Consider the following 24,859-nt stretch of genomic DNA (forward strand, 5'->3'; position numbering starts at 1 on the left):
AGGGCATGCAGTAAGTCTGAGGAAGGGCCCAACTCACCACCGGATTGGGTTGTACGAGAGGAAGCTTAATAGCATGCAATACAGTACAGCCTGTGTCTGTTTAATTATAGCTCCCTCTGGGCCTGCTGCACTGGTTAACATTTCTGTCTGCAAGCAGAACCCTTTCTTTTCTCATGTGAGTCCATTGTTGCAAGGATTCCCTAGGGCTGGAGGAGACCTTTGGTTCTGTGACTTATGCTAGCTCTACAGCTGTTAATGTTTTCAGCTGCTATTAGCAACTGAGGCCTGGAGCTCTCACATTCATGTCAGTTATCACCAAGGGCTGATCAATAATTTACTTGAATGTATCATAAAAAGTCACCATCCCTGCTGAATCCCTACTGTACATTATTGATAGTTTAGCGAATTCCTTGAGACAACAAATGTTTTCTAACATCCTGAAAACTGCTAATTTATCTTCGAAGACTGTTATTAACTGCTTAAAATATCAAAGCTTAAAGATTACTTTGTTAGTAATAATTCTACCTCGTAGTTGTAACTATTTCAGGAGAGTTAAATGCCAAGAGCTGCACTTACTCTGTTCTTGGTCTACGTAGTGTATTGCAGTATATTAAGCCTAATTTAGACCTGTTGAATTAGAACAGCGAAGGAGCAGGCTTTTGCATATTAATAGGACAAAGATTTTTGTTCTGTTGCAGGATGAGGGATGATTCAACATAGGAAAATACTTCCATATCATTATGTCACTAAGAGTTCCTTAAACATGCAAAAATTATTTTAGGAAACAAAAAATGCATCTCTTACCATCGGGTAACCAATGACTTCATTTTTCTCAATTTGTTAACATTTTTATTGTAAATACACATGCATTAACATAACACTTCTACTACAATGTTATCACCATTAATACTGGTACATTCCACTTAAGCAAAAATGATCTCCAGGGTTCCAACATTTGCCTGAAAATCCCTTTATAGCAGGTGAGGATTCAGTCCTGCTGGAGATTCATACCCCCCCAGATGCTAGGTACATGAGAAGGTCTTGCTAGAGAGAGGGAATAGCAGGTGTGGGCTGAGCACTCCTCAGAGAGGAACTCCGAAGGCAGCCAAACTTGTGATGGAGGCTTGGACTAGATTTTGTGCTGTCTCATTTGAAAGTCTGTACATGGACTAAAACCAAACCCCAACAAGGGGTAAGTTTTTGAGCCATTACAGCTTACGTGGATGCATTTTGGAGGCTCTGCTCAAACAATACTTTTTAATATCCTAAGTTGTATACTTATAATATGGCAGTTGTGAAACACAAGATCAAAGAACAAATACAGCGTCCCATTCCCTGGAGTATTTTACCACTATTCGAAATTGGTTCATCATTTTGTGAGGAAACTACTGTATCTTCCCCCACCCACATAAAATATTTGCCATTCTCAAGATCTTGAAGTGATCACTGATGTCAATGGGAACTTTTGTCCCATGAGGCAATATAAGTGGGCCTCAATATTTTTACAGCATAACCATTAACTCTGTGGTCTCTACACAGGCTTTATTTGGAGGTCTAATGAGAATCTAACATCTGGAAAATTCAAGTACTAAAAGCTTTTATTCAAGAGAGTTGTGCTTGGTAAAACTCATCTCTCAACACACAAAACCAAATTAAATCCACTGGCTGAAAAAAATCTATGATTTCAAGTGAAAATCTGAGGCCAGATTTCTTGCTTTTTCACTCCTTGGCTCAAGACAATTTCCTCTTTCCTTCTGAATACATCATAATAGAATACCAGCTTCCTATGCAAGGAAAAAAATGTACCTTTACAAAAAAAGGTCTTTGGCTGAATTTACTAAACAATTTTGAATATTATTACTGGCCCTCTGAGGGATAACACCATCCTTGATCACACTCACGCATACTCACTTCTCATTGTTAAACAAAACTTTCCTTTTCCTCTGTTTGCTGCTCTTACTTAAGATTTCCTGCTTTTGTGTGTGTGTGTGTGTGTGTGTCTGTGTCTTATTGGCTTCATTTCACTTAAATACACATGATAAAGTTTTAGGGGGGAAAAAAATCTGATTTTTAAGAGCTCTTCACCAGATGCACAAATCTTCAGGAAGTGGGTAGAAGGAGCTTCTTCCTGTGTTATGAAACAGGCCTCAATATGAATCTAAACTCTTTCCCTCAAGTAGTGGTTACTACTAAAATTATGGGATATCAGAGTACCTATTTGTTGCAAGGTAAACAAAATAGAGCAAATTTATCCCTGGAGTTGCATGCACTTATATTAGCTGTGAATTTGGTCTCAGGAGTCTAATGTCGCTACGTCTCTGGATTGCAAATGATTAGCTAACAATGTGAAATATGAACACACAATGCTGGATCTCTTGCCCACTCCTATTTGCAGTGCACTGTTCCCATCACCTCTCAAAGGCAACCTGCTGTACACACAATATGCTCACTAACTCAGCCGGGCCTCTAGGCTTGGGCACCTAGGAACGAGTTAAGGACCTGACAAATGAGAAGAAGAATCTGCCCCTCACCATAGGAAATGTAGCCCTCAAGAAATAAATTTATGAGCCATAATATAAGCTGTAAGTACAATTCTTCATTTAGATTTATATTTCAGTTGGAAATGAATAGGTATTTGGTGGCTGAGGACATATTTGATATTGATATATATCCCTACCTGTATGTAAGCAGTAGTGGGCAAGTGGTCATGCTGTCCTAGTGTTATCCCATATCTACAAGAAACACTATAACCCTTCTTTGTATTTTCCTAAGGAAGATGTCCTCTGGAACCATTTCCCTTTCTGTTGACATTTAAATGAATCAAGGTGGGAAGGCCAGTGGATTTTTACCAGAATGATTTGGAATTTTTAGTCAACAATTTCATTTTTATGATTGCCAGTTTTGTAATTAAGCAATAAGAGTCGCATATGCAGTGTATTTCTGAATAACTTGCATCAGATTACCCACAACCTTCACTTCTGCAACTCCATGACTATGCTACTATTTATTTCAGAGGACAATATTTAATTACCTAGTGGCTTTAGAATGACAGATAAAACTTTCCATGCCTACCTCTTTCCAGGCAGCTCACCATACTTGGGAATCCCAGAGCACTTTAGAAAAGTTAATTAAGTCTCAAATCTTCTGTGCAATAGATAACTATTGTTATAGCAAGAGCACTAGATGGCGCTCATACATAGAGTCTTACACGTTTTTCTTTTTATTAGTGTGCAAGCATGTTTTTAGCCTTGGAAGAAACTATCATATTGTTAGGTTTGTAAAGCAGATTCTCTTGGGGAACTGTGGCTAGCACCAGGAAGTTTGCTCTATGTTTTAGTCTTTTTAAACTGAGTCAGTTCTTGGGGCAGGGTATCTCATGGGAGCCAGGCATTGGTGATTCGGCTGAGATCTCTGAAAGAAGGAACTGTCTGCATGATATTTGTGACCACCTCTGTCCCAGAACTGGTGTGTAGGTATAAATAAAGCAATTTGCTCTAATAATATACCCTGACTCAGTGTCACTGATTTCTCCTACAACAGGAAGCCAAACTGCAAGACCCCAGACATCTGCTACAGCACAGCAAAAGCGGTACTCTGTGTGTGTGTGTGTGTGTGTGTGAGAGAGAGTGCTGCTTACTCCACTCCATAAAAGCTCCACAAACCATCAATTTTCTACAGATCACCTGACATCAGTGAGATGGTAATTACCTTTGGTCACCACTGATGAACCAAATTTGAAATGGTGACTTGGTGATGAAAGCCTCTCTGTCATATATTTCCTGTCTCCTGAACCATCAGTCCTTCTGCTACTAATGGAATCTCAATTACAGATATTTTCAATTGCTTGCAAAAAACCACCACCACCAACAAAAAGAACCCAACAACTTTTGCATACCCTTGTAATGCAAAGTGCAAATAATTTGAACCACTGCTGTACATGATAGCACCTCTGCTTTTATCAGTTAAAAGGTAAAGAAGTCAAAAGATACAGTATGTTTTAAAATATCTTATTTGGTCTCACAACCACCTTTTTTTAAAAAAAAAAACAACAACAACATTGCAACAGATGAATTACACCGAACCTGACAATTCTTAGGAGGATACATACCAGAACTGGAAAGAAAAGAAACCCTATTTTTTATATTAGAAATCTGTTATCTGATCCAAATTTTCACAGACTCAGGCTAGTAGTTCCAATTACCTCCTTTAGGCAGATATCCTATCTGTGGATAAAGGCAACCCATCTCCAGTCAAAATCACCAAAAACATCAAGGTCTCCTTTGTAGTGTGAAGTTTGGTTTGGAAGAAATTCAAGATTGCCCACACGGAATAAAATTCACATCTAGCAGCATGATCAGTATCATTAAAGCTCAATAATCCATTCCTAGGTAGTTGAATCACAAATAATCTGAATGAGAATCTCTTCAGATTTAAAGTGCGATAAGACTATGTCTTCAGCAGAAATACATTCTCTCTCATGCACACACAATCAAATACTTAGAATTTCAGTAACCAGGATCTGGATCTGATTTATCTTGTGTAGAACTTTATGGATGTTTGCCCTTAATATGTTTCAAAAATGTACAAGGACCAGCCAGAAAAAAAAAAAAGACAAACTGATATCATGAGTATAGTTCAACTCCAATAAAGTTGAATTCTTCTAACAAAGGTAACATTTGCTCTTCTCATATTCAGATATTCTCTAGGATTACCAAAAGGATAAAGGAAGCCTAACTAGAGGAGAGAAGCAGAAAGACTCAGAATACGTTACATTAATGATGAACTACATTTGAATGTACACTCAAGAGAGCAAACAAGCCCTTTCTGATTATTAATGCAGATGGTTACATGAGAGGATCGGAAAGATTTCATTTCCTCAGGCATATTGAAAGAAACAAGAAAAAAATGACGCACCGATCGAGCCAAACTTTGCTGATAGCTGGTGTCTTTCTGTAGACGAAGCTGAATGGAGGTGGTTGCCTTGCGAAGACTCTCATGACTGCCCAAAGCATGATCACTGCAATTTGGAAGGTGGTAGGGAAGGAGGGGGAAAAAGAACAAACAAAATCATCATTACTCCCCAGCTCCTATTTTTCTCCCACACACTTTCCACCAGGCTCCAGCAACTCATGCTAAGCATCCAAAACATTGTTGTATTACACAAATACAGTGTATTGGATCTATAAAGGATTGTGAGGTTTTGACCATGACTTGTTTTTAAGAGCTGGATGGAAAAAGATTAATAGAATCATCAGTAGGGTTGAAGCTCTGATTTAAAACATGCAAGTTCTGTAAAGGAATGACAATGAAGAAAGATGGAAATAAAAAGATCTTTCCACACTCAAAGCCATACTTTCTCTTTAGAGCCTGTTTGTACTTAAACCTCAAATTACTATTGATTATATTCAAAGCACCTAGGACATAACGTATTATTATTATTTATTTATAATAGTGCCTAGAAGCCCTAGTAATGGATCAGGATCCCATTGTGCTAGGCACTGTACAAATAGAATTAAAAATGGCTCCTACCCCAAGATGTTTACAATCTAGGACAACAGATGGTAACAGACAGTAAAGGGGGTTATGAGGGAAAAAAATGAGACCATATTAGCCAGCATCATAGACAGTAGATAATTTGTATTATTTCTATATCTTGATACATAGCTAAATAGAACATCCTGGATGAAAAAAGTGTAGCTGTATTTAGTTGATATTTAGAGGCTGGGTGGAACAGATAATCTATATTTGCAAATCGACGTAAATGAGCATGGGGCCTGATTCTCAAGTTCCAGAGCTCAAATTGTGCAATGGACAAGGAGAAGGCAAAAGTGTTTGTAAGTCAGTTTTTGATCTCCTCTAATCATAGGGCCACCCGGGGGCCCAAGCAGCCACAGGGCTATTCTACCTTACATCAAGTGGAATGGTTCACTAGGGACTGGTCTGTCCAGATTGCAGGGTACTCTGGCTTCACCTAGAGTGCTCCAATAATATTCATACTAGCAGGGGAATTCCCTTGTCATGAGAATCGCCAACCCCCCTGTGCTTCTTTAGAGCAGCTTTCAGTCCTTTTAGCGCTGTTGGATCAATGCAAAGGAGACTTCCCCGGGGCTGAGGGTCTGGCCTGGTATTTCTAATTTTATGTGGAAGTTAACATTGTTCCATTGGCTATCATTTTTAAAAAAAATCAGGTGAAATAATGCACCACTAATTCTCAGTTAAAAGCCAGAACATTTGTTCAAATTGAAAAACTTTAGGGTTTAATGGCATTGATTTTCTGCCATGACAGATTTATTATTGGAACACGTTCACATGCACCATCAGCTACATCTCCAGTGCATGTTCTGACAGGTTCATGTTGCCTCATTCAGGCTCCTGGACATGAGAGCAAGAAGGATTGATCCATATTTATATTGCTTTTCAGCATGGCAAGTTGTTCCAGAGCTCCCTGGACAGGGGTGAAAGTACCTTAAAGAACTTATCAGTACTCTGGAGTCCTGATGAGGGGGCAGGGCCTCAACCAGAAGAGGTGGGGCCTTTAAATCCCCAGGCACTTTAAATCAGGATTTAAAGGGCCTGGGGCTAGGGCTGTGGGAGCAGCAGCTAGGTGCCCCGGGCCCTTTAAATCACCCCGAGCTCCCAGCTGCAGAGGCAACTGAGAGCCCTGGGGTTTGGGGGTGATTTAAAGGGGGCTATTTAAAGGGCCTGGGACCACCACTACCGTCCCAGCCCTTTAACTTGCCACCGGAGCCCTGGTGCCGCTACCCCAGGGCTCTGGCAACAAGGCTCCAGGGACAATTTAAAGGGCCCGGGCTGGATTAACTTTTTGTGGGCCTGACGCCAAACATACTTGAGAGCCCCTCTGGGGAAAGAAGAGGTCAGGGGCAAGAGCACAGCGGGGCGTGGTGGTGGTGGGGGGGGGAAGGATTGGTCCCCAGCTGGAGCGAGGCAGGGGCTGGGGCAAGATGAGCACAGTGACGCATGGGGGGAGAATTAGTCCCTACTGACTGGAGCAAGGCAGGGGCTGGGGGCAAAAACACAGTGGGGCAGGAGCTAGGGTTGGTCCTTGGAGCAAGGGAGGGGCTGGAGGTAAACTGCAAGGGCAGCAGGGCTGGGGAGGGGGTAAACAGGATCTCCCACACACACCCCTGCCCACATAGAGCGGGTACCTATCTTCTCCTTGGTTCTAGCCCATTCTCTTTGTCTCTCTCTGCACCAAGCTGAGGGTGGAGGTGCACTGAGAACAGGGCTGGTGATGCAGGGTCTGGGAGGGTGTTAGGGTGCAGGAGCAGGCTGGGGGCTGGGGTGCAGGGTCTGTCCAGGAGCTAGAATAAGGGAGGAGGCCCAGGGTTGGGGCAGGAGGTTGGGGTGTGGAGCCCTTACCCAGGGCAGCTCCCATTCGGTGCGAGGGGTGCAGGTGGGTATGTGGGGTAGGGGAGGGTGCAGGAGCTCCCGTTTGGTGCTCAGGGTGGGGGTGTGGGCTGGGGTCACTCCCAGCTCCCTGCCCTGAGCGGCTCATGGCAGGGGGCTAAAGGGGGTATGCCCTGATTCCACCCCCTTCCCCAAGGCCCTGCCCCCACCTCTTCTCTGCTTCCTCATGCCAGCAAACAGCTGATCGGCAGCAGGGAGAGAGAGTGAGAGGGGGTGGGGGAACGCAGCACACTGGGGGAAGAGGCAGGGGAGGGGGGAGCTGGGCTGCCAGCGGAGCCTGCCCTGCAGCAGCAGGACAGAGCCCCAGGAGAAGGCAGCACCAAGCTTCTGCCCCCATAGGAGAGAGCAGGGGGGGGGGGTGGGGGGTGGAGAAAAGCGGCCAGGGCCCCTTCCGAGTGTGGGCCCTTTAAATAGCTGCTGGAGCCCCACCGCCGCTACCCCAGGGCTCCGGCAGCGGGGCTCTGGTGGAAATTTAAAGGGCCCGGGGCTCCAGCCACTGCTGGGAGCCCCAGGCCCTATGAATTGCCACCTGGAGAAGCCAGTCCGCCCTGGTACAGCGCACCGGCTCTTGCCGTTATGCCGTACCAGGGCGTACTGGCTTCCTTGCACCTCTGTCCCTGGTCCAAGTAGGAGAAACAGGTTTGTAGTGCACATCACAACTTCTGGAGTGCCCTCTCATGCCTGGACAGACCATTACAGAGGACTTTGCCTCTTGTCTGCCCTGGGTGGCCACTTCCTTGGCTGCGATGGCTAGTCCCTGCCCATCATCTTCTCCCCACTCCCTCTCTGGATTTTCTGTGGCTTGGCCCTCCAGCTAAGTCATATAACAGTTCACTCCCCACCCAAAATAACAAAAAGTCCAACTTAAATTCTAAATCAAACATCTAAATCACTAGTTCTCCTGCCCCTCTCAGACTTCACTGCTTCCTGGCCCCTGCAGAGCTTCTCTCATCTTACTTCTTCCCAGCAGGATTCTCCTATTGCTTCCTTTCACCGTGGACTTCAGCAGCTTACTTCTGGAGATCCTCCTGCCCCTATCTCAGGCCTCCCCAACAGGAGTTTACTCTATTCCTTGTGGGTCTCTTTCTTTTGTTGCAGGCCCTAACTCCGAGCTCTCCTACCCAGGAGGTACCCTAATCCTAGTGAGTACCTCAGCCTCTTCCCAGAGGGGCACTCCCCTTCTTCTTCCCTCCAAACTCTTCCCCCTTCTGCTGAGTTCCCAGCTCTGTTTAAGGAGTGCTCTGCCTATTTCACCACCACAGCTGGAGTTAGTCTTTCTAATTCAGCCCCTATTACACACAGCTGGGGTCACTAATTAGCCCTATGTTGTCAGCTCATCAGTGAGGCTAAGGAGTAGCTGCTAAACCATGAACAAGGCTAAGCCTAGCTTGCCTCAAAGGGCCAGCCAGTCCATGACAAGGTTCTTTTCTGGTCCTTTTCTGGCCCTATGAACCTATGACAGAAATAGGGGCTTATAGAATGTGCACGTAGCAGACTAGGAACTATTGCGTCTCACATTGGGGTGTCTAACAGAAAACAAAGGTTAATTTTAAATCATTAACTAGCACAGCACATGGCTGTCAGATAATTACAAAGGATTCAAAGTTCTGGGGATTTCTGACTTCTATGAGTAAATGCTCTACACCTATCCCACAGTGTAATTAGGAAAAACACAAGCTCCCCATTTTGAAGGTACAAAAGGCAAAATTGCAGAAGTGGCATTTTGTGACAGACACATTGAAGGTCACAGAAGGAGAAACCTATTTCCATCTGATGAAATAAATACCTAGGGCAAGGTCCTTTGACAGTGCTTCTGTACATTTGCAAGATTTCTTAATGTTAAAGGCATACAGTACAGATTTAGAAGTAAGAAAAAGTTAGAGTGCAAAAGCACTAGCTACCACATTGAAATAAAAAAATATCTGTACTGCTGTCATCAGCCCCCCACCACCCAGTCTCTTTACTGCCTTCCTCTCTCTTTCTACACAGTGTTCAAATTCCTCATCCTCACCATTGGGGATCTGCATGGCTGTACCTGCTTCTACATCTCTCCTGTCACTTCCCATCAAGCCCTGATGCTCTGCCCATAGGCTCTGACTCCGTGGGTGCTCCGGGGCTGGAGCACCCATGGGGAAAAATTGGTGAGTGCTCTGCACCCACCGGCAGCTCCCCGCCCCAGCTCACCTCTGCTCCGCCTCCCTCCTTGAGTGCGCTACGCCCCTGCTTCTCCCCCTAGCTTCCAGCGCTTGCGACCACGAAACAGCTGGGGGAGAGGTGGGACCAGCATGGGGATTTGGGGAAGGAGTCCAATGGGGCAGGGAGGGGCGGAGTTGGGGCAGGGACTTTGGGGAAGGAGTTGGAATGGGGGCAGTGCAGGGGCAGGAGGGGACGGGGCAGGAGTGGAGTCGGGGCGGGGTCAGGCATCCACCAGTGCCGGGAAAAGTTGGCGCCTATGGCTCTGCCCATGCGTCTTGCCTCACTGCTCCCTTGTCACCATCTACTCTTGTCTTCATTATCCCTTTACCAACCCCAAGTCTGTAATGACAGTCCTTTTCCTATAGGCCACTTTTCACCATTGATTTCTGCACCTCCCCTCTTGCCTTACCCTCACGCTATATTACAACTAGTGGAACAATCGGGAAATTATACGTAACATATTTATGAATCTTAAATCTCTTGACCATGTTCCTATAATTTTCTAGTTTTCCTTTCTGCAAATATTAGTGTGAGTGGACTTTGTTTTGCACAAATGTTTGGAGAAGAGCCTTTTATTCATGCAGATAGTGGGGCATGAATGAGTAGATGGAGCAGGTTAACGACTTTTGAGGAAAACATAATCCAGTCAGAAATCTAGGTCATAAGAAAAAACAGATGGAGCAGTCCATAAAATAGATGTAGTAGTATTCAGCTCCTATTTGTCACAAGTTTATCATGGACTGACAGACTCTATCAATGGCCCAATCCTGGAGCAGTATAAAAGGGCTGCAGCACCCCACAAAACCTGGCCCTCTTTGCATCTGTTACCCCACTATAAAATGGACATAAAAATTAAACGGTCATTTTAAAGGGGTGTCATGTGGATTAGTTAGTATTTTTATAGTGCTTTCAACGATATAAGAAGCACAACATTATTATAAACATGACACATTCTGGAAAATCCCCTTTCGCCTTATTTGTATTACAAATACCACCTACAGTACAATACAATACCACTGACAGACTTCAGCTGGGATTGTGCTAGGCATTGTACAAACATATAATGAGACACAGCCCAAGCCCTTAAGAGCTTACAGTCTAAACAGGCAAGACAGAGGCAGAGAGGAAAGAGAGTCACAGACAAGTGAAGTGACTTGCCCAAGGTGACAGAGCAGGTCAATGGCTGCCAGAAATAGACTCCAGGTCTCCTGACTCCCAATTCAGTGTCCCCAGCAACACCATTAATTTCCAACCATATAAAATTCTTTCCGCGTTACTTCTGAATCCTTAGGCAGGCTCTTAAATTTTATTAAAAAACACCTCACTGGAGCAGCATCACGTATGAGAAGGTTAATTTGCAGTGACAAGAGAAAATGGAGGCTTATTTTTATGGAGAACATATTCACCCCAAAATGCTGGCTTCTAATGATCCCAGTCTACACAAATATACCTCTGTCCTTTCTATAATTAATAGTTTAAACTTCACTTGAAGGAAAAACCAGTTTCTATTCAGGCCTTGATTCTCAAAGACTGGAATTAATAAGGAAAAAAAAAAAGTGTCACCAGTAAGGTCACAAGCAAGCGTGAGAGTGTAAATTATAGACTGGAGATGCTCATTTCTAGTCTACATTTCTGTTTACTGTGACTGCTGAATTTAGGCGCAAGATAATTACACAAAAATACACTACAGGAGAATGAAGAGGGAATTCAGCCATATACTAAAGGCAAACTAAAACCCTCCTTCCTGCCTTCAAACAACAGGAAACTTTAAACTTTATAAAAACTGCTGGACTATGTTCATTTGCTGGTTGTGTGCTGGACTATGTTCATTTGCTTGTTGTGCACTGCAATCAGTTCTTCTTACTAACAACAGCCAGATCAATAAACAAAATGAAACAAAAATAAACTAACATCTTTTTATATAGCAATGTGGTATGTTTTACTAGGTACTTTGGAATGCTCTGAGCAAGTGGCCTGTAGCTCTAGAGGCAAAAAGTTTGCAAGGAAGATTGATTCATTACTGGCACATAACAAGAGCTTCTTTGGGTTTGCTGCTAGCAGTGGGAGTCATGAATTATTCAACACAAGCTGCTTAACCCCCAATATAATTTATTTTTATATGGCATCTTTCACAAAGGACATCATAAAACCACTTTGCTGATGCATCCATTCACAAGCTAAAAAGGAAAAAAGCAAAGGACAGTCTGAAGGGAAGATTTAAACAAATAGCATAATACAGGTGGTTTGGACAGGGAAGATCTTCAGCTAGCAGAGATGGACAGGGCAAGAAATAAAAAGATAGAAACAAAGAAGAGGTCAGGTTTGATGGAATGAATTGAACAGGTAGCTAGGAGACTTATGGTATATCTACAGGTGAGCTGATCGGCAAGTCCATCGGCACTCACCATTTTTTTCCCCGGGGGTGCTCCAGCCCCAGAGCACCCACACCTAGATATATAGAAACACATTAAGATCATAGAAGAGGAAATTGCAGTACATCAAGATGGGCTGAGGGAAAGACATAACTAAAGATGAGAGAAGAGGCAGGGACAAACTAAGGATTAATCCTAACAATGCTTTAGAGATGGTGAAAGACAAATTTGTTGGCAAGAGAAATGAAAAAAAATGGAATAGCCTGTGACAACTCACAATTTCTGACCTAGGGAGATCTAAGGTAAAGACCAGAAATGGAGCATGGTTCCAACTCAGAATTTCACCAATTACCTATGGGATGAAGCAAAATCCTCAGTATAAAATTCCCTGAACTTTTGGGGATGTTTGAAATCCAGGTTTCCACTGTGGTTCATAAGAAAAAGCCAAGGGGAACATCAGAAGATAATGGACACATGCAAAGGAGGGGGAATAATAAATTGTTACATCTTAATTTACTTGGCAATGTCATGTGTCATGCTATTCCTAGCTAACATACTAGTATTTATTCTCTCTTTTCCCCAAACACTTCCATTCACTTAAAGCTAATTGATTCCAGGCATCATCAAGTATTTCAGATTCTGCTACAGGGGGAATTAACTGCTCTATAATACAGTTCAGTCTGATAACAAATGGAAGCCTCTTATAGAACTTCATGATGCCATCTGGCTCACTAGCACCATGGTGTAAGGCAAGTGCATTATATGAACTCTTTTGTGGTTTGGCTTCATGTTCAGGTTCTTCTGAACTATAATGACAAAGAAACAGCAGCACACAATTCTCGTTACTGCTACAAGGTTTCCGTGATGACTATGTTAATGAGGTCAACTGACAACCCTCTGACACCACCTATTATAGAAAACTCAAACAAGACTCCACATCACAATTCACCCAGGAATTTAAGTGCATTGTCAAATCCTTCCTCAAACAACTCCAAGAGAAACTCTACAACCTCATTCCCCCATGAACCCACTCAGGGACCTTCTACTTGCTTCCCAAGAAACACAAACAAGGGAACCCAGGTAGACTTATCATATCTGGCCTTGGAACTCTTACTGAGGGAATACCAGGACTCATAAGAACCATCCTTAAAAGGCCACATCCCACACAAAGAGCTTGCTTCCTCCAGGACACAACTGACATCCTGCAGAAACTCAGCAACTTTAACAACGTCCCTCAGAATACCATCCATTTCACCTCCCTATTCACCAACATTCCTCACAATGATGGCATAGCTATCCACCTCAAATATCTACAAGACAACACTCAGATACCCACCCCAAACATCCTTTTCACGTCCTCACCCATAGTTATTTTACATTCAACAACAAGCAAACACTTTGCTCAAACCATGGGAACAGTCACGAGTACTAAGATGGCTTCCCAACATGCCAACCTCTTCACAGGCCACATCAAGGAAGAATTTTTGGATGAGGGCACCACAAAAAAAAAAAAATATATATATATACCCAAGATACATCAATGATATTTTCAGCCTCTGGTCAGATGACCTAAACACCCTTATATCTTTCCACCACTACTTCAACAACCACCACCACCCATCAATCAAACTTTCTCTAGGACACTTCTGTGCCAGCATCAAATTTCCAGACATCAGCTTCATCAAAGGAATGCTATAGACAACTGTATCCAAGAAACCCACAGATCACCACACCTACCTTCACAGGTCCAGTAACCACCCCAAACACACAAAGAAATCTGTTATCTACAGCCAGGCACTCAGATATCACAGAGTATGCTCCAAGAGGAAAATCCAGGATATACACCTTAGCATACTTAAAACCTCCTTCACCAAACTAGGACACTCCACCAGAGAAGTAGATAGCATGATTGAATGGGCCACCCAAATAAGAACATAAGAATGGCCATACTGGGTGTCAAGGTTCCTCCCCCACTCTGAACTCTAGGGTACAGATGTGGGGACCTGCATGAAAAACCTCCTAAGCTTATCTTTACCAGCTTAGGCCAAAAACTTCCCCAAGGTACAAAATATTCCCCCCCGTTGTCCTTGGACTGGCCGCTACCACCACCAAACTAATACTGGTTACTGGGGAAGAGCTGTTTGGACGCGTCTTTCCCCCCAAAATACTTCCCAAAACCCTGCACCCCATTTCCTGGACAAGGTTTGGTAAAAAGCCTCACCAATTTGCCTAGGTGACTACAGACCCAGACCCTTGGATCTTAAGAACAATGAACAATCCTCCCAACACTTGCAACCCCCTTTCCTGGGAAATGTTGGATAAAAAGCCTCACCAATTTGCATAGGTGACCACAGACCCAAACCCTTGGATCTGAGAACAATGAAAAAGCATTCAGTTTTTTACAAGAAGACTTTTAATAGAAAATAGAAGTAAATAGAAATAAAGAAATCCCCCCTGTAAAATCAGGATGGTAGATATCTCACAGGGTAATTAGATTCAAAAACATAGAGAACCCCTCTAGGCAAAACCTTAAATTACAAAAAAGATACACAGACAGAAATAGTTATTCTATTCAGCACAATTCTTTTCTCAGCCATTTAAAGAAATCATAATCTAACACATACGTAGCTAGATTACTTACTAAAAGTTCTAAGACTCCATTCCTGGTCTATCCCTGGCCAAGACCAGCATACAGACAGACACAGACCCTTTGTTTCTCTCCCTCCTCCCAGCTTTTGAAAGTATCTTGTCTCCTCATTGGTCATTTTGGTCAGGTGCCAGCGAGGTTACCTTTAGCTTCTTAACCCTTTACAGGTGAGAGGAGCTTTCCCCTGGCCAGGAGGGATTTCAAAGGGGTTCCCTTCCCTTTATATTTATGACACTGGGTCAGACCAAAGGTCCATCCAGACCAGTATCCTGTCTACCGACAGTGGCCAATGCCAGGTGCCCCAGAGGGAATGAACCTAACAGGTAATGATCTAGTGATCTCTCTCCTGCCATCCATCTCCACCCTCTGACAAACAGAGGCTAGGGACACCGTTCCTTACCCATCCTGGCTAATAGCCATTCATGAACTTAACCTCCATGAATTTATCCAGTTCTCTTTTAAACCCCGTTATAGTCCTAGCCTTCACAACCTCCTCAGGCAAGGAGTTCCACAGGTTGACTGTGCGCTGAATGAAGAAGAACTTCCTTTTATTTAAAACTGCTGCCCATTAATTTCATTTGGTGGCCCCTAGTTCTTATATTATGGAAACATAACTTTTCCTTATTCACTTTCTCCACACCACTCATGATTTTATATACCTCTATCATATCCCTCCTTAGTCTCCTCTTTTCCAAGCTGAAAAGTCCTAGCCTCTTTAATCTCTCCTCAGATGGGACCCATTCCAAACCCCTAATCATTTTAGTTGCCCTTCTCTGAACCTTTTCCAATGCCAGTATATCTTTTTTGAGATGAGACCACCACATCTGTACACAGTATTCAAGATGTGGGCGTACCGTAGATTTATATAAGGGCAATAAGATATTCTCCGTCTTATTCTCTAACCCTTTTTTAATGATTCCGAACATCCCGTTTGCTTTTTTGACTACCGCTGCACACTGCATGGACGTCTTCAGAGAACTATCCACAATGACTCCAAGATCTCTTTCCTGATTAGTTGTAGCTAAATTAGCCCCCCCCATCATATTGTATGTATAGTTGGGGTTATTTTTTCCAATATGCATTACTTTACATTTATCCACATTAAATTTCATTTGACATTTCACTTAGGTTTGTGAGATCTTTTTGAAGTTCTTCAGTCTGCTTTGGTCTTAACTATCTTGAGCAGTTTAGTATCCTCTGCAAACTTCGCCACCTCACCGTTTACCCCTTTCTCCAGATCATTTATGAATAAGTTGAATAGGATTGGTCCTAGGACTGACCCTTGGGGAACACCACAAGTTCAACCTCTCCATTCTGAAAATTGACCATTTATTCCTATCCTTTGTTCCCTGTCTTTTAACCATTTCTCAATCCATGAAAGAATCTTCCCTCTTATCCCATGACAACTTAATTTACATAAGAGCCTTTGGTGAGGGACCTTGTCAAAGGCTTTCTGGAAATCTAAGTACACTATGTCCACTGGATCCCTCTTGTCCACGTGTTTGTGACCCCTTCAAAGATCTCTAATAGATTAGTAAGACCTGATTTCCCTTTACAGAAACCATGTTGACTTTTGGCCAACAGTTTATGTTCTTCTATGTGTCTGACAATTTTATTCTTTACTATTGTTTCAACTAATTTGCTCGGAACTGATGTTACACTTACCAGTCTGTAATTGCCGGGATCACCTCTAGAGCCCTTTTAAAATATTGGCGTTACATTAGCTATCTTTCAGTCATTGGGTACAGAAGCGGATTTAAAGGACAGGTTACAAACCATAGTTAATAGTTCCACAATTTCACATTTGAGTTCTTTCAGAACTCTTGGGTGAATGCCATCTGGTCCCGGTGACTTGACACTGTTAAGTTTCTCAATTAATTCAAAAACCTTCAATCTGTGACAATTCCTCAGATTTGTCACCTACAAAACATGGCTCGAGAGAAATACCTTGAGAGATCTTGTTTCAATACAGGAAAAAACCCCTCCAATCACATACTCCTATTTGTCACTTGATACCCCATATGGGTTCCAGTGTAGGGTGGCATCAAACAATTACTACCCGTACTTTGCAGGAACCACTTTCTGAAATAAATCTTTCCTGCTCTTTCCCCCTCCCCCCCCCCTTCTGGTCTTCAAAAACCTTACCAAGTTCGTCATCAGAATCAAGCTCCTCATGGACCAGGACACATCAAAGTAGCACTAGACTCTGCCATAACAATAGCTGCTAACCCTGCAAGCATATCTCCACTGCTATAATGTTCAATACCCCCCACAACACACCTTTCAAGATCCATGGATCCTACACATGCCTATCAACACAAGGTGTACCTCATCCAGTGCACTAAATGCCCCAATAACAACTATGTGAGTGAAATGAGACAATTACTACACTCTCGAACAAACTCACACAGAAAAATAAAGACAAAAAAACAACACCTACCACCTGCACAAGACCTTCAAAAGACAGACATGGGAGCTTAAATTCACAACTTTGGTAGACCCTAAAAAGCATGATCTTAATAAAGATACTCTATTTATAGCTTATTACACAATCTGTAGCCCACTAAACCCCCTCTTCCCTTTTCTTCTTTTCTTTTTGTGTAGATCAGTTAATGGGCCACTTGAATGGTCTCTTAAGAGTATGTGTTAACTACTTTTGCCATACAATCTGGTCTGCCTTGTATTTAGCTGTGACACTCTAAGTACCTTTCCCAGACCTGAAGAAGAGCTCTGTGCAGCTCAGTGGTTTTCAACCTGTGGTTCCTGGATCCCTGGGGGTTGGCAGACTATGTCTAAGATTTACAAAGGGGTCCGTTTCTCCACTCAAAATCTTTTAGGGATCCACAAATGAAAAAAAAAAAAAAAAAAAAGGTTGAAAACCACTGGTGTAGCTCAACAGCTTGCTTCTTTCACAAACAGAAGTTGGTCCAATAAAAGGTATTCCCTGACCCACTTTGTTTCTCCAATATCCTGGGACTAACACAGCTACAGAAAGCACTGCAAACATGATTTGGAGAGCTTATTCTGGAATTTAGCACTGACGTATTCCAAGAAGAATTTTGCATGAGCACTTCTGATTTTACATCTATATTAACAACAAGGGAGTGGGGAAAGAGCAGCTCATATTCATAGACATCTCAGATACAGGGCCAAATCGATCCTTCAAGTAATCCTTCAGGCTTCACATTAAGTTGCCCTGGGGATGAGTTTGGCCTAGGGTTTCAAGATCTCTTTTAGAGTACGCTGAGGATGATCAGGAAGAGGCAGGAAAAAGGGGAAGATGAAAGCACAGCATAGCATAGAATTACAGCAGTTGAGGCCAGAACTGCAGCTCAATGCCTTTTGCACTACACTGAAGGAGCAAAGCAAGCAGCTGAGAACATTATTGACCTTGTTTTGCTGCTAATGAGACATGCAGAGATTCTGCAAGTGCAGGAATTTAGCAGTTCCCTATTGATGAGTTCTTCCAAAAGTGAAAATAAACTGTTCAGAACGTACTGTACACTGTACTGAGACACAGTGAGCTCATCCTAAGTACAATTACTTGTTATTTTTTCGTTAGCAATTAGTTTGAAATGAGAAAGAGCTTTCCCCCCCCTTCTAATCAAACCCAGTCTCTCTTATGCAAGAGTGTGATCAAGTAATGGAGGTAAGGTGCTTGAATTGCCTGTCACTTGTTCCAGTTTTACACCAGCGTAACAATACTGTCTTGTTTTATGCAGGTGTAAGCACTTGGAGAATCACGCACAGTGAGGTCTAAATGACAAAACCCTACACCCTGAGTTGCAAAATATAATTCATCACAGACATGTGAAATCAGTTACTAGTGAGGGAGAAACCTATAAAAGTTACAACTAGTACATGTGTATATCATCATCCAACTTCAAGTAGTTTCTAAGTTCAAAAGTTCCTGGCTAATGATACCCAAAAAGGCCTCTTTCTGCCATGTACGTTCTCTCTTCACAACCGGACATTCAGCGACAGCTGGGTGTCTTCACTTTCTCTACACTGATGGAAAGAAACGCTGTCCCAGTAGGCAATGTTTCATAATCATACTTCCCATGTATTAAGTGGTGTACATCTTTGAAGAGCTACACAAACATTAATTAACTCATCCTCATAACATCCCTGCAGTAAGAAGTTGGCAATGTTATCCCCATTTTATGGATGGAGAAACAGACAGCTCAGCCCAATGCAACCTTGGCATTAGAAAAAAAAGAGATGCTGATGAAGAAACTGAGGAGACAGGGAGATGAAATAACTTGTACAAGGCCACGTGGGGGAGTAAATAGAAGAGCTGAGATTCAAGTTCAGGAGTACTAGCTCCCTGTCTCATGCTTATTTCTCTAGACCACATTCCCTTCTCAGTACCCTACAGTATAAGCACAATTTGAGATAGGCATGAACCAAACTCCATGGTTCAATACCTTCCTCGAGCCTCGGAAGGTGGGATCTAAGATTAGTGATGTGACCATTGCTTTTGCATCTCTCCCTTTGGATCTGTTTTGTTTACAAATGTAGTACATCAGTATTCAGGTGCATAGCTTAAATGATCGAATACGTAATCAATACCATCTCTTAATGAGATACTTACTTTTGCAAAAATTCATCACACCCATAAACACTTAGAAAACACTCTTCCTGGGCTGGATATTGATTTGTACAATGGAGAATCTCTACAATTAAGTTGCGGACAATACAGCTAGCTGTAAACAAAGAGAAGAAGAAAAAATTAATAGCAGCTTGGTAGAGAGCTGCAGGCTATATCGTTGAGCAGAGAAAATGGAAGTCATAATGTGACTGCTAACTTTTGCTGCAGTATAGCTCCACCTAGAGGAATTAGAATGAACCACACCTTATTTAATAATTTTTTTCTGGCTTTACATGCTCTGAGGAAGATTGAGTTGTCATTCATACAATCCGAGCAAGTCACTGACCTCACCCCAGTTTTGAAAGAAACAGGAGAGTCTGTCAGGAATCTAGAATTATAAACTTATCAATTCTGAATCAGAGATGGCAGAACCAAAAAACTAGTTATTCCCACTGAAATCTATAAACTCAGTTTTCCCCTCTTGAAATTGTGTGTACTATTCTCAAAAGTGAATACAACCTAATGCAAAAAAAGAGGGCATGATGAAGGCTCTGCGCCTGCACAAGACCCAAGGATATGCCAGAGATTTGTTTGTCACTGCAACCAGCCACATCCATTTCATGTAGCCATACGCAATGAGCACAGCAATGATACAAAGATTTGTGCAATCAGCCCATGATAAATCTACTCTAGTAGTTACATTCTTCCATAACCCTGCTCCAAATTTTTAGGCCACTTTCCATTTCGGAGATTTTCTCTCCCCCCCCCCCTCCCATTTTTGAGTATCTGATCCAAAATCAGAAAAGATGTATGTATAGTTGGATTGTGAATTCTGGGAAGCAAATCACAATATAAGTAACTAAATTTTCCTTTATAGGCATAAAGAACTTGCCCTACCAGACTAGATTATTGGTGTCTCAAGTCTGATACACTCCCTCTAACAATGGCCAGCATCTGATTCTTCAGAATGAAGGCAAAGATCTCCCACAATATACCTAGTCAATTGTGCAATGCAGCACACAGGGAAAATAATTCCTTCCAAACTTCTGTGACAATCTGATTGCCCAAAGCTAACAATCCGAATCACCAAAGCAGAGGTTGATTTTCATTTCAATTCTTCATTCATGCTATTTCCTTACTGCTAAAAAAAAATTAAAATGTTCATTTTAAAGGTTCATTTTAAAGTTTAAGGTGTTAAGACCATTTGTGTTTTAGCGATCTCTTGGAGAGCAGACAGAAAAATTAAATGCTCACAATCAAACTGAAGGCCTTAAAAATAAAAGTGGCCAGATTCACATTTATGCACTGGCTGCTTTGTACTGCCTTAGTGACACAAGGCAGCTGTGAGCCCGGCTTAACCAACCCGTTAAACTAAAGTAGCACAAAGAAGCCGGATCATATTGGTGAATCTGGACCAAAAATATTTAAGCTACTTACATTTAGATCAGGCCAATCAATGCTGATTGTTTTTCATGCAAAATTGATATTTTCTCTTGTATTTCTCATGAAAAAAAAAAACAATTGGCACTTTCAATCTGCTCCCCCCACCCCGCACCCTCCCTCCAAAAAACAACAACAACCTTAAAATGGAATGGTACCAAGTACCTCACAAGATGTTTGTGTATTTTAGTAGAACTGAAGAACTGAATTCTGGAAGGCTAAAGAAACCCAAAGCACTTACCACATGGTGTAAGATGCAGTGGAGGAGATGAACAGTTTGTCAAAATGCTAACTTTGAATTTTGATTTACAAAGGATCTCATCTGATAATGTTGTTGTGACACTCCAAATCTTCCCAGTATTTGTCTTCAAATCAAAAGCAGGATATGCGTCTCTGATTCTGGAGAGAACATATGATATATTTATAGATTTGTCTCTCCTGTCACTTAAGACAAAACTACCACAATATGCCAAAAACAACAGTATAGTTAGATATTAGGGAAAAAAATACATGATGATGAAGCGTACATTGATGCTATGAACAAATCTACTTCTGTCAGACACCTCGGTGAGATAACTGTTGCCTATTTCATGTTTTATTAAATAAGAAAACCACTGGTAAAATCTCCATTGATTACAGTATGCAATATTATGAACAGAATCACTGTGTGGGTCTGATCCTAATCCCACTAAAGTCAAAAGGAGTTTAGCCAGAGACATCACTGTATTGTGATCAAAATAATTTCACCATGGTGCAACGAGTGTATTCTGTTAAACTAAGTAAACCCATTTAGTCATGTCCGAATAATGGTGACATCATAGCAGAATTTTTGGAAGCCTTCTCAATCCATTGCTGAATTTCAAGCACTCAGTAAGGTGACCTTCCAGTGATTTGCCACACACCATTCATCCATCTCCTCACTGGTTGCCGTCTGCTATGATTCCCTCCCCCGCTTCCATCTCTGTACCTAATGGGACCAAAATACATACATTTGCGACTGATTTCTGACATAAGGGTCTGCTTCTCTCCAACAATATTTCTAACATAGAAAAAAAGATGAATGCCTATCTGCAGGATATGCAAGAGAGTCTTCACCAGCACCACATTTCAAAAGCTGAAATTTTCTTCTTGTCAGCAGCATTAACTTCCCAAGCTTCACATCTATAAATCACTATGGAAAAAAATGAGGCTTTTTATGAGTCACGCCCTCATACATTTTGAGATGCCATGGTTTTTCCAGTTTCTTAAGGGAGACCATAACTGAGTAAGCCATCCCTAGTCTTTTACCAATTTCCTTAGAACAGCATCCTTAGTTGGATATATATGATCCCAGATAATTAAATTCATCTACTGCCACTACAGTTTGTCTGTTAATCCTGATGCCCACTTGCATCTCATTTTTGTTAATCATGTCAAGGTACAAGCACTTTGTTTTCATCGCATACAGGAATAGTCCATATTCCACACAAACTATTTTCATAGACTCCAACATTTATTGCATTGGTGGTTGTAGAAAAGAGCGTCATGTCAACATACCTTAGGTTAGCTAAGAGATGTTCACTAATGGAAATCCCAGCTCCTTTCACTTTGTCAAAACCATCCAAGGCTCATCTCATAATAAATCCTGTATACATATGTTAGAGTCTTGGAGACTAAATACATGGTTGCCTCACACCTTGCCCAGTGGAAAACCACTCACCATTGCCTATTGCTGTCTGCACTGTGGTCTGCTAGAGACTTGTAATAAATTCAATTAGATGCTTTGTCTGCCAGTATCCTTCAAAGATACACACTGTCATGCTGGATGGTGTAAAATACTTCTGAGTAGCCAATTAAGCACATACTCAATGTGTGCTTGTACTCTCTGCATTTTTCAATGAGACAATGGATATCCTCAGTTTGATCATGTGTGACTTGGCCCTTTCAGAAACCAGCTTTTTCTGGTGGTATTCCTGTTTCTGTTGTTTGTTGCATGTGATCCTGGATTATATAGAGCAGAATTTCGCCTGCATGCAACATCAAGGAGATGTACGATAGTTATTACACTCTATTATGCCTCCCTTCTTTGGTAAGGGCATAGAAATTCCCTTTGTCCATTCTCCTGGCCAATTTCCAGTCATCCGTACATAATTATATGTTTTCCATATGTAATCAGCACTGCATTTGCCAATCATTTTTTAACAATTCTTCAGGCATGTTGTCTACCTTTGGTGTTTCTCAGTCTTCATTTTCGTAATAGCACACACCACTTACTCTCACAGGGTTAATGTCTCATTCTCTCTTTTCTGTTGTCCTGTACCATAGGTGGTTCTGGGGAGGCATATAGATTGGCACCATAATCTCTCCACCTGCATTTAATATCACCCTTAGTGAGGACTCTGCCGTCATGATCTTTTATTAGGTTTGATCACAGGGTAAACCTTTTGGTAAGAAGCCTGACCGCTGTAAACAGAATTGTGTGTTATTATTCTCTTTACAATTTCCAAGTTCCATAGATTTTGCTCTTATATATTCACTCTCATCTTGTTCTATTAAAGCAATGTTCTTAACGACAGATTTCTAAAAAGATAGTGTAACTAGCTTTGGGCACAAACTTACAGATACTAAGGCCTCAGCAAAGACTGAATACAGCGAGTCAAAACATTTCAAAATTCTTCAACAAGCAAGGGCACATTTTCTGTGCAAAATCTGACACACAAAAAATTGTATCTGTTTTCAACCAGCTCTAGGATCAAACCTGGAACATTCATCAGCAGAAATATAGGCTTCTCCTATTTAAGTTTAAGGAAACTCCTGTAGATGTATATAGGTAAACTGTTCTAGTCACTAAGTAAAGCCACTAAAGGGAAATCTGAGACTACATAAATGAATTATATACTGCCTCTCCTTCCAATTACCAGAGGTCAATTTCAAGTCCCCTTTGGCGTGTCATTGAAAGTTAGAGACACCATGATTCTCAGCTGGGATTGAACCTGCAAATAGACTCTACTGCATCAGATAGGAGTACATATCCTACCAATTGAGGCTTTACATTTCACTAATTGACCTGCATTTTTAGTAGCTAAAATAAAATATTCTTTAGTAAGCACATTGCTTTCTTTTGTGCTCAAGCAGCATACTGTATGTTGAGTTGGCAGCATTTTATATGGTCTCTGATTACAGTACATTTTGTGCATAGTTCTCTGTATAATTCTCTTCATTATAAGGTTATTTCATAGAATCACAGAATATTAGGGTTGGAAGAGATCTCAGGAGGTCATCTAGTCCAATCCCCTGCTCAAAGCAGGACAACACCAACTAAATCATCCCAGCCAGGGCTTTGTCAAGCCGGGCCTTAAAAACGAATAAGGATGGAGATTCCACCACTTCCCTAGGTAACCCATTCCAGGGCTTCACCACCCCCCTAGTGAAACAGTATTTCCTAATATCCAACCTAGACCTCCCGATTGCAACATGAGACCATTGCTTCTTGTTCTGTCATTTGCCATCACTGAGAACAGCCTAGACCCATCCTCTTTGGAACCACCCTTCAGGTAGTTGAAGGCGGCTATCAAATCCCCCCTCACTCTTCTCTTCCGAAGACTAAATAACCCCAGTTGCCTCAGCCTCTCCTCATAAGTCATGTGCCCCAGCCCCCTAATAATTTTTGTTGCCCTCTGCTGGACCCTTTCCAATTTGTCCACATCCCTTCTGTAGTGGAGGGACAAAAGCTGGACACAATATTCCAGGTGTAGCCTCACCAGTGCTGAATAGAGGGGAATCATCACTTCCATCGTTCTGCTGGCAATGCTCCAACTAATGCAGCCCAATATGCTGTTGGCCTTCTTGGCAACAAGGGCACACTGCTGACTCATACCCAGCTTCTCGTCCACTGTAATCCCCAGGTCCTCAGAACTGCTGCTTAGCCAGTCGGTCCCCAGCCTACAGCAGTTCATAGGATTCTTCCTTCCTAAGTGCAGGACTCTGCACTTGTCCTTGTTGAACCACACCAGATTTCTTTTGGCCCATCCTCCAATTTGTTTAGATCACTCTGAACAAAACCGGTCCCAGGCACTCTGCTTGATACCGGCTGCCAACTAGACATGGAGCCATTGATGACTACCCATTGAGCCCGACAATCTAGCCCGCTTTCTATCCACCTTATAGTCCATTCATCCAATCCATACTTCTTTAACTTGCCCTGGC

At 42.1% G+C, this 24,859-nt stretch overlaps 1 protein-coding gene across 1 annotated transcript in view; it reads right to left on the minus strand.

The window, feature by feature from the left end:
• The window catches only part of PIK3C2G (phosphatidylinositol-4-phosphate 3-kinase catalytic subunit type 2 gamma), a 289,894-nt gene that overhangs the window by 261,934 nt on the left and 3,101 nt on the right, over positions 1 to 24,859 (minus strand). The window contains exons 3-5 of the mRNA XM_077831041.1: positions 20,916 to 21,073; positions 19,238 to 19,349; positions 4,915 to 5,017 (exon numbers count right to left, since the gene is read on the minus strand). Of these exons, the coding sequence (XP_077687167.1) occupies positions 4,915 to 5,017; positions 19,238 to 19,349; positions 20,916 to 21,073 (373 nt within the window). The remainder of the gene's footprint in view (positions 1 to 4,914; positions 5,018 to 19,237; positions 19,350 to 20,915; positions 21,074 to 24,859) is intronic.

Source organism: Eretmochelys imbricata, chromosome 1 (assembly GCF_965152235.1).
Source record: "Eretmochelys imbricata isolate rEreImb1 chromosome 1, rEreImb1.hap1, whole genome shotgun sequence".
NCBI lineage: Eukaryota > Metazoa > Chordata > Testudines > Cheloniidae > Eretmochelys > Eretmochelys imbricata.